The 11,112-nt window shown below is 46.4% G+C and overlaps 1 protein-coding gene across 1 annotated transcript; it reads right to left on the reverse strand.

The window, feature by feature from the left end:
• Window positions 1–8,928: 8,928 nt before the first annotated feature.
• Window positions 8,929–10,791, reverse strand: RSC1A1 (regulatory solute carrier protein, family 1, member 1). Its single transcript, XM_009585177.1, has one exon. It carries the CDS (start codon window positions 10,789–10,791, stop codon window positions 8,929–8,931), a length of 1,863 nt encoding a protein of 620 aa, XP_009583472.1.
• Window positions 10,792–11,112: the final 321 nt, after the last annotated feature.

Below are 11,112 nucleotides of genomic sequence, written 5' to 3' on the forward strand. Positions count from 1 at the left end.
GGAAGGATGGCGCTGGCTCCCTCATGAGCCAGTGAGGGGACGTGAGGGAAGATGGCGGTGGCCCTGGGCTCAGTGAGGGGATGTCGGGGGAAATGGCATTGGGGACAGTGAGGGGACGTGAGGGGGACAAGGGGAGATGGCGGTGGGTCCCTCATGACCCAGTGAGGGGACATGAGGTGAGATGGCGTTGGGTGCAGTGAGGGGACATGCGGGGGATGTGAGGGGAGATGGCATTGGGCACAGTGAAGGGACATGAGGGGAATGTGAGGGGACGTGAGGGGAATGTGCGGGGAGATGGCGCTGGGTCCCTCGTGACCCAGTTGAGGGGACTGTTGGCACAGTGAGGGGACGTGAGGGGAGATGGTGTTGGGGACAGTGAGGGGGTGAAGGGAGATGGCATCGGGTCCCTCACAGCCCCAGGCTCAGTGAGGGGATGTGAGGGGAGAGGACATTGGGGACAGCGAGGGGATGTGAGGGGGATGAAGGGAGATGGCTTTGCGTCCACCATGGTCCTGGCCTCAGTGAGGGGCATGAGGGGAGATGGCATTTGGGACCCTCATGACCCAGTGAGGGGACATGAAGGGAGGCGGCGTTGGGTACAGTGAGGGGACACAAGGGGAGATGGCATTGGGTCCTTCTCAGCCCCCTGAAGGGACACGAGGGGACGATGGTGTTGGGTGCCTGCTGAGGGGCAGATAGTGGGGTCAGCAGGCCCCAGTTTGGGGACAACAGGTGAGCCACCAGGCACCCAGCCCTCCTAGCCAGGGCTATTCAGTGGTGTGAGGGAAAAATGGGGGGTGTCCGCACGGCACCGCATCACCGAGGGCTTCAGCAACCCCCGAGATGAACAGGGGATCCACCTCTCTGCTAAGGTTCATGCGCTTGGTTGTGCGGCACTTTGGGGCCAAAAATGGGCCAGATAAACATTGCTCAGGCCCAAACCTCCATCGGTGGGAAAAGCTCCTAAAAAAACCAAATATAAGCCCCACTTGCCATCACAGGACAGAGCTAGGAGTTGGTGCAAAGGCTTAATGGATGGGGGTTTAAAGAAATAAAAGATAAAATGAATAATAAACCCTCCTCCTGAGATTCAGGTGAAAGGCCCTGATGCTGGGGCTGTCCCTCAGGGCTGGCTTATTGCCCTTGCAGCATTCAACCCTGATAACTGAAAATGGAACCGAAAGTAAAAGCAATTAAAAAAGGAAAAGCCAGCAGCTCTCAGGAGCGCGTTCCCTGTGCCATTCCCACCCCTTCCTCTGTAAATAGCCTGCTGGCAGGTAAGGGAAGGGCTGAACAAGGACTGGGATGGAGAAAACACGCCAGGCCAAGCCTGTTCTTTCCCTGCAGTCGCAGGAACGGCCCAGCCAGTTTAACAGCTTTGGAAACTATGGGAGAAACTCCCAAGGAAGGGAAGAGAGCGCAGCTCGTTAGCGCTTGGGTTAAAACCCGAGCCAAACCATAAAACTCCTCTTCTTTTCTCAGCTCCCCGCCAGTGGCTGGAGAAGCAGAAGTGTTGCGTTGACTGAGATCCCAACAAGGATTGGAGTGTGTCTTGGCACCTGGGGAAGAAGGTAAACTTCTGCTGAACAGAGGGGAGATTAGAGGGAAACGACCCCACTAAAATGCACGCACAATTACTTAGTAGCAGACTTGGGCGTGCAACATTTAAGCCTGATCCCTAACAAGTCACTGGAGAGACCAGCAAGCCAAAGTCAGCCCCCTTCAAAGAAGCCCAACAGATCCAACACACCGTTTTATTCTTTACTGGCGAATTGTAGAATTTAAAGCATGCTCAGGGTATAAAGAAAACAAGCTGTACAGCACCAGCCAGCAGGTAAGTGCATCTGTTTGCGTTCTTCGTTGCTTTCAAGGCACTAGACGCAGCACAGCATATACACCTGTATAATCTCGTGGTACGGCAGACTTCCTGGTCTCCTACAGTTTTCCTGAATGTTCTGAATGCCCCAAGTCTGTTTCACTCCAAGTAAAACGAGTTGGTTGTAATCCCTTAAAGCACCCACCACACAATTATGGATTTACATGGAAAATTCCCTGCTCCCAGCATTTAAAGACAGCTCCCATTCTCCCTGGACAAGCTCAGGAGGAACCATCCCACTCCCACCACATGATAATCTGCTTCCTACCCTCTTCCCAAGGGATCTTTAACTATTTGCTCAGTATTTACAGCCTGAAGTCAGCATGAAGAACATTACCCACAAAGAGAGGAGCCGTCAGGCGTTTGTCACAAATGGACAGCAAGGAAGGACAGAATGAGTCACTGAGGTGTGTCTCATCTCCTGCAGCAAAGTGTGCTAAGTGCAAGATACCATCCTCCTAAGAGACATACCTTATCATGCATTTCAATAACGTTGCCAGTGATCCGGAAGGAAATTAAAGAGACACAAGAAACGTTTCAGGAGGTAGCAGTATAGATTTAGGCAAGAAGAAATTTAGTATTAGGAAAAAACACAGAAGAAACCGCAGGCTTATCAGGGTAAATAAACAGCAAGCCCTGCATCTCATGACCAACACGCAGCCCTGTGAGCACACCTCCATTTCCACAACCAGGCACAAGTGTTCGGTTTTAAAACGCTTCCCATTTTCCTTTGTTAACAAAGGGACTCAAAACTAGACACTCCTTTGGCAGCTGCTGTTGTGAGCCACCACCAACCACTCACATCCTCATCTGCGTGACCCAATGCTTTTATTGGCAATCATGACAGCACCTTGTAATGAGTAAGCTTGGTTGTCAGAGACAATTATATAATTGTGGAGCGATCATCGCAGTATGCTTCCGAGGGGGTCCTTCACCCCCAGTTTACCCCCGAGGAAAGAAGAGGTAGAGCAGATAATCGATGTAAGGCCAGAGTGAATCAAAAGCCAGGCTAGCCAGCAGGATTTCCCAAATCCCATTCTGGTGACAAACCTGCCCAAAAAGTGGTTCGCTTGGCAAAGCAACACCAGGCACGTGCTAAAACCATGAGACTGCAGAGAAGTGAGGAAATGGACCTAAGTGAGTGTCACTGCAGAATTTATGAGTGATGGCTCAGTCATGTTTCTTCTGTTGACCATTCTCTGAACTATTCTGGTGCAGGAAGTGCTATGATGCAACGCTCACCTCTCCTGCTCTTAATGCAGCTTCTGCACCCACATGACTACTCAAAACCCCTTTGTCTCTCATTTTTAAACTCTAGACCTCTGGGGGGAGTCCTTTGTCCTACTCATAAAGCGTCCATAAAAGATAACCAAGGAAAGCACACCAACTTGCAGTAAGCTTTACATTTATTACATAGGGTCTGAACCTCTCTTGGCCATAAAAGGGACTGCAGATTTAAAAGTGCTAATGCCCCAATTCAGACAGACCGGGACAATCCCAAACGTGAACTCAACTGTAACTGTGGTTAAATTCGCACTTGTATACAGTACCAAAAGAAAACCATAAAGCAGAACAGACAAGGCCAAGCACTCAAAATAGCTTTCAAACAGTCAGAGCATTTAGTCCTTAACTCATCTCCCTGCAGAAGAAACATCATTTTGGCTGTATGAAAACGTTGAACAGGGCTGTAGCAGCCCACACATTAAAACCTTCCCCTTTCCCACCCCAAAACGTAGTTTTGCCCTCCTAATTAATATCTGCCTTAATGACATAACTTAGCTATAATAGTGACAACAGCATCACATGTAGAGCTCTGAACACGTGAGGAGGAAACCGCTGTCCAAGAACTGCTTTGTCACAGCCACCGATTCATAAGCCCTCGCATTTTTGAGTGTGTCTGCTCATCTGGTACTAACACTGACAGCTCTCTGGATATCCGAGATTTAAAATGGTGAAAAACTCAGTGCTTGCCTCACGGAAAAAGTGCATCTGTTTTTCAAGATATGAAAAAGGAATTACTGCTCCATGAGACAAATGCTGGCGCTTAGGATTAGCTGACTGCGCCACAAGTTTCAGAAGAGGAAGATCCTCTACTCCCCTTTTCCAAAACCTGTTCTATTACATGACACTAGGAGAATGGGACTTTTTAAAAGTTACTTCTAACTAAAACTGTCTTGAGCATTTTTGGGATACAAATGCCAATTTTTTGATGTCCCAAGAGATTATCTTCCAGCTCCAGAAAAATAAAACCAGTGGTCTCCTAATCTGGCTGGAAATGAGGTAGGAGACATGAAGAGTGCCTCATTCGTTTCTCCAGCAGACAGCGCTGCGGCCAAGTGCTACGTTTTGTATCGTGCTCTAATGCTCTCCCAAGTCCTGCCTGAAGGATTCAACAGCCCATCTCCTAGAAGGGGAATACATGAATTTCTCATGCCTGTTCTCAGGCCCTGCCAACTGGAATAATTTTAACCACAGATTTCTACTCATTTATGTTCAAAATGGCAACATTTACGTTAAGGAAATTCTACGGGCTTTGGAAAAAAAGCCAGAGAAGGATTTGAGTGCAGAGATGCTGACCTCAGAAATACAGACAGACCAATCAAGCAACATTATGATAAAGTGTTTATTCATTTTTTTAAATATCAAATTTTTTTTACACATCAATTTTGTTGATAAACAGTCCCCCGATATTTAAAAAAAAAAAAAAAAATCAAAAAAAGAACCAAGTGTGTATTACTTTGGGCAGAACCACATCCCATTCTCTGATGACACAACCACTCCTCCCTTCAGCCACCTGCGAGGACAACCACAGTATGTTCAGCCCAGAAGAGTAAATGACACAAATGCAACCAGCTTTAGGATTCCTGAGTATTGATTCCCTCAAGTTCCTTAAGTGAGTTTGTAAAACTCTTAAGCTAAAAAGCATCAGTCAAAGAGTAACCCAAACTGCTACGCATTTGGATCACGGACTAAGCCTTGTCTACACAGTGCAGGAAGAAATCTCTTGAACGCTTCAGAAGGGAATGATGTACATGAAACCAACCCCATTTCCCAAGCTGACTTCCGAGAGAGGCAGGCAAAAATACCTCTTGATTTCTCCTCTTTGAATTCCTGTTAGAGTTCTGGGGAACCATTTGGCAAGAAGTCCAAGTCTGGTGAAGAAACCTCTAGGATCTGTTCCCCTTACTTTGTAAATAGCATAGTGTTTTAAAGAAAACTTCTCTGGAAGTTAAGCATTCAGCAAGTACACTTAAATATTGCTACTTTTGAGAAAAGGAGACGGCAAGAGGGAAAGACAAAGACAGAAAGAAGGGAACGTATCTAGGAGGTACAAGGTTAACAGTCCTGGAGACCAAGTGTCTACGTAGAAAGATGAACATATGTAGCAACAAGGCAGAGATTGTCACGATAACGCAGCGTAGCTCAGCTCTGTCCAGCAGCAGGTAAACATGCCAGGGACCGTCACCAGGAAATCATTTCCTCCTCTTGTCAGAATTATCTGTGCCCAGCAGCTTTCAGATGTTGGTATTTCACAAAACATCACCTCTAAACTCACCTAGAGCCTCATGTACAGAAACATGCATTCAGCAAGAGGCTGAGTAAATTCCTTCAGTATCTTTAAGGTAAAGAATACATCCCAGAAACCAACAGCAAGGTACATGACCACAGTGGTTTCAGGAAACACCCAGAAACAAGCTCTACAGACCCACGAGGCTGCCCACAGGCGCTGGCATCTTTATGAAACAGCTTCCAAGTGTTGCTTTATTCTTTGTAGATGGACTTTTCATAGTGAAATCATTTTCCTAAGCTGATGTGACATTAGTACATTGGAGCACTGATGAATGAGGAGGGGAAAGAGAAGAGAGTGAAGAGCCTTTCTTTAGGCCAGGGTACGTGGCTCCTTGGAAACCTGAACAGCTTTTGGCGTTAACTTTATCCCCTGCTCTAGCCAACAAGCTGTAGCAGTCTGCCATCCCTGCTTAAATAGAAGTATTCCCACTTTGTGGGCAGGTAAGCACCAGAGAACAAGGGATTGCTAAAGGCTGAGCAAAGTATGTGTGCATACAGCAGAGAGGACACACATGCACGTTAAAACAGAAGACAACTTTTAGACAGCGTTCGCTAAATACACGTTCCATTACATTTTATTTTAAATACTCACCACTGCCCAGATTTTCTCCAACATAAATCTTGCTCCTAAAAAAATTATTCTCTAATTTAGCAGCACGTAGCCATTCACTCAAAGCAAGGCTCTAAAATTAAGAGATTTAAATCACCAGGCTTGGACCAACTTGATAAAAATAGTTTTACAAGTATTTATCAGTTGGGGGTCAGGCTTTGTTTCTAGCAGTTCAGAGAAAGTTACCCAGGAAATTCTAGCACTATTGATAAATGCTTCAGTACAGCTTTGGCAGAAGGGCAGATTTCAAAAATTATATTTGACAAAGAATAAAACTGAGCATTGAAGCAAGTTGGCTGATGCTCTAAAGCTTTTATAGCATAAATTCTGTATATGCAGCCTAAGTAATCGTGGCCATAAAACGAGAGCCTTTAACCAGTTTGGTGCAAAGCAGCAGTACTTTGTCTAGCTATTAGCGATTGCTTCTAAAAACATAAAGTGTAAATACGAAAAGGGTATAACATTGAATGGCTAACATCCGATGCTTCAAGAAGCTGGCAGTAGATGAACTGCAGGCTAAGGGCGCAAATTCAGCTCTCGTGCATCCAAGAGGGCCAACGCAGCTGGTATCTGCGTACCAGATGGGGGCTTGCTCCCAGGACCACCTCACTGAGACCCGTGGCATGAATCGGGAGCAGATTCGGCTGTTTAGACTGAGGATGCTCTGGATCTGAGAGCTGGGAGCTTCATTCTTGTTGCTGCTTTTGATAGTGAACCAGATGCAAATGGGAATGGGTCTAATATATCTTATTTCCTAAGGCTTCTAGAGAGACATCTGATGACGCTGTACTCCTGTACCAGCCCAAGCGTTACCCTTCACAGAGGGGGCTTTCGCTGATTTGAGGTGCTCATTGTAAGGACAGTATTTAAAAAACCTCAGCAGGAGTAAGCTGTAGTCTTGCCTCAGTAACTCATTTTGAACAGAGCCTCAAGTGAATTACTCGATGCTGCTCTGGCAAGGGGTCCCCAAACAGCCAAGCACTGCTTCCTGCATACGCACAGAGCAACGCCTGCTGCTGGCATCACAAGTAGTGGGATATGAGCTAAACATGTCTGGGAGCCCCAGGCCTAGCTGGTACGTTCACAGCTCATGCAGAAGCTCCATTCAACAGACAGAGGAATGCCTTAAAGCTCTTCGTTATTCTAAACGATTTCCTGGCTGCCCAAGCGTCTAAGAAAAATCTGACAACCACTGCTCACTGACATCAGAAACTCCTGCAAGTTTACAGACGAAACCAAATTTGTGTTGCTTTTAAATGCCACCCTGCATGAAAAAAGCCTAGCATACACGTAGGCAAATCTGCTAAGCAACAGGGAAAACAAAACACCAGGAACACAAGCCTGAGACAATGATAACAACAAATGAAAGCCATGAACAAAAACATGTTTCGAGCCACTGCTGACCCATCACTTCAGGTTTAGCTCAAAGCAGAAAGTTCCAGATGAACACTTGACACAAAGCCACTTCTGAGATTTGCACGTGGAACTAAGTAAAAGTTCCTACTTAAAGTTTGGTATCAGCCACACTTTCCTTCCCCTTCCCCAGCCCCGACAGTGTTTTGGGGCTTTGCAGAGCATCACAAAGTAGTTCATCCCCAAAAAAAGCATCTGGAAAGGGCTTCCTACGGCACAGCCTCGTGAGTCCTCATCACGCAGGCTACTCACCAGGGACTTCCCAGAAGGCCACGATGGTTATAATGCAGAAGCCACGTCAGTGCATTTGTTTCATAAACCCTATTGGGGAGTCCTCGCTCTTTAAGAGGTATTCAATTAGTACCCCACCAGCCACTACAGGCTTTCTGCGGTTTGCATTTCCACAGCTGAGAGGCTGATCATCCCCAAACATCGAGATAAACTAGTGCAGAGAAGATTTCTTCATTCTTCTGATCACACCCACGCTCGGTGCATAGAGAATGCATCCACTGAAACAGTTCATTCTTCCAGGGGCCGAGGGGGATTAAGAGCCATAACACATGGTTGGTTTGTTAAACAATTTCATTGTTAAGGTTTTGCTTTAAAGTGGTTGAGCTTGTTCTTTTTTATGGGGGAAACATGATGTGGGCAAGGCTAGAAAAAAAAGTAAAATACTCCTTTTCCCTTTCCCCCCCCCCACCTATAATTAATACCAGCACATCTTCAAATAAGTTAAAACGTCTCTTAAGTTTTGGTAGCACCAAATTCTATCCCTTCCCTTCTTCTATCCCCACGTTGTAAACTTGAACACACTGGCCCAAGAGCATAAAAGGGTTTGGCAAAAATAGGCATCAGCCTTCCCCGTGCACACACAAAAAGTGCACGCTTCCAAAAACCCCCTCCACCCCTCACTCCTCTTGCAAAGTGTTACAGGTCTGTGGGCATCTACATACCTTTAGTAGCTGCCATAATAGTTTCATCAGCATCACAGATGGACATTGGGTTACAAAGCGCAGGAGAGCTAAAACAAATCCACAAAGTCCAGTTGGACAAGCGCCGTTTCACGTCTGCGCCATACCGAAATCAGCGTGCACCTCCTGTCCTGTGCACACGCACGGTCAATTCACTTTACAATCTGCTTTGTGCTGGACAGGGCAGTGATCTTAATGGCTTCTGCTTTTTATTCGTAACATGGGAGCTTATTCTAAAATTGTACATTTAAATAAAAACATTAATTTTAATCCAGTATGCATAATTAAAAGCTATCCTGTCCACACAATGCTAGGACGTTTTCTTTCTTTTAAAAAGCCAAATCTAATGAGTGAAACAGAAGAGACAAGTTACTTTGGCTGCAAATAATTAAAAAATCTGGCTCAACATTCTGCTTGTCCATTATGGTGTATAATTTAGATACGTTCTTTAAAAGAAAAGACACCCCAGTCAGCTACCTCTTCCGTAGTTACGTAGGAACGACGATACTCTTGGCTAGCAAAATGAGAAGAGCAAGATCTGCATTTCCATCCGCTTGTTCCAAAGCCTCGAGAGCTTCCTGCGTGGTAAAACCAGCACCGAGGATCCGATCAACATCAGCCGCAGGGAAAGTAGGTGGTGGAGAAGCACCTGAGGTAAGTCCAGTATAGCCAGCTGGTGGGCTCAGCAGTGGTTCCTCACACCCACCCAACGGCCACGGACCTTCAGGAGCAGAACTGCTGCTTCTCCCAGGTGCTCCTGTGAACAGGCTCTGAGTATCTTGAGGTGCACCTTCATCCACAGCAGGTGTAGAGGAAACAGATGCGTTTTGCTCCAAAGTCAGACTAGTTGGACTCTGATAACCTTCTGCCAAAACCTCCGCCTGCTCAGAGCTCTGTTGCTGGTCAGATGTCGCTGCAGAATTCACCATGACCAAATCACTCTTACCTGAAAACTTCTGAATCTCTAAAGCACCTTCTCCAAGACTTGACTGCATGTGACTGACAGACCCAATGCTGATGTTTTCTATACCAGAATCACAAGGCTGTTTCCCTTCTGCTCTTCCACCTTCAGACCTCACCTTACAGAAGGAACAACTCTGTTCCTGGCTGGCTGGATCTGAGCCTTTCTGCTCATCTTCAGAAAGCTCCTTCTGTTGTGCTGCTGGCTCTTTGTGAACCATTTCCAGCCGAGAGACTTCTTCAGAGGCAAGGATTTTACATTCTCCTTTCCGACTGATAATCAAGAGTTTGTGCAGCTCTTTCAAGGCTGATGCTAGAGAGAAACATGGCTCTTCTGAAGGTCTTCCTGGATCCGTGTCCAGCTGATGGATGCTGGAGGGGGAAGAGCTGCCTTCAGCTGCCAAATTAGACAACTCGCTATACTTTGCAGGAATTTCACTAGTGCTTTTAGACTGCGGGACATCACCGGTGGAAAACGGATCCCTCAAGGAGGATGCAGACTTCAGCAACTCCACCTCCATAGAAAAGGCATCCGAGTTCAGGTCAGATACGCTTCTGTTCTCAGCCTGCCGCTTCTGCTCGCTTGCTGAGCTGTGCGCTTCAGCTACAGACTGCTCAACTACATCTACTTCCATGAAGGCTTCTGTACGCATACAGCTACAGGAGGCTGACATTTGGATACTCCCTTTTGCACAGGAAAGGCCTGCTTTCTCCAGTCTGTCTCCTCTCGTTTCCGTAAGAGGATTTTCTGGCCGGCTGGCTTCTTCCACAACAGGTTTCTCAACCCCACCAACATGGCAAGGAGGTTCTGGGTCAGTTGTCTCAGTTTGTTCCTCCAGATGTTCCTTCTCTGGTTCTTTGCACGTCTGATGGTCTGCGGAAAGCTCATGCTTTTGCTCCTGTTCTGATGACAGACATACATCTTTATTTTGCCCGTGCTTAGCAGCAGTGTCAGCCAAACTATTTTCTTCTGTCACTTCCAAAAGATGTTCCTGACCGCGGTCTTGTTCTTTAGCATTACATTCCTTTAGACTGTCAGCAATAAATGTTTCTTTGAGTGTCTTCTGTGAAAGGCAAGCTGGATTGCAACAGGTTACCTCCCCTGTCTGGGGAGAAGGGTCATTATGTGCCAAGGAAGCTTTATGGGAAAGATGCTGTAATAAGAGAGGATGTTCTTTTTCTGGGGTTATCTGGCATTCAGTTGAGGACTCAAAAGACTTGACGGCTCTAGGATCAACGGGCTCTGCGAGGCTAGATTCGGATGAGCAAATTGAAGCAGGGGCAGAGACAGAACGATCAAGTAATTGATTTGTGGGATTACAGATCTTGGAATTTAGTCCTGAAGACTGGACTGGATTTTGAAACCCATCAGAAGCTGGTAATGAGGGCATTTCCAGTGAGGTAGTTTCTTTGTCACTATTCTCTATCAGAAGACAGAAAGAAAAAAGTAGTTAGGACACACGAAAACCACTGTTTTCACTGTAGTAGTGAAAACTTATAAACCGATGGCTATAAATACCTGGTCTGTGGCCCACTCCAGCTGCAGTAAACACACACTACATGCATCAAGGCTTCTGACGTTCTGTTTGGATTAGGAAACAAACACACCAAACTTGTGTTAGCATTCAGAGCACACCACATGCATGGTTATAGTCCTGCGACCTCGCAGCTCCCCTCCCGACTGTCCATCAAGACAGTGTACAAGCAGCAGG

This window comes from Fulmarus glacialis, unplaced genomic scaffold, assembly GCF_000690835.1.
Source record: "Fulmarus glacialis isolate BGI_N327 unplaced genomic scaffold, ASM69083v1 scaffold29829, whole genome shotgun sequence".
Taxonomy (NCBI): Eukaryota; Metazoa; Chordata; class Aves; order Procellariiformes; family Procellariidae; genus Fulmarus; species Fulmarus glacialis.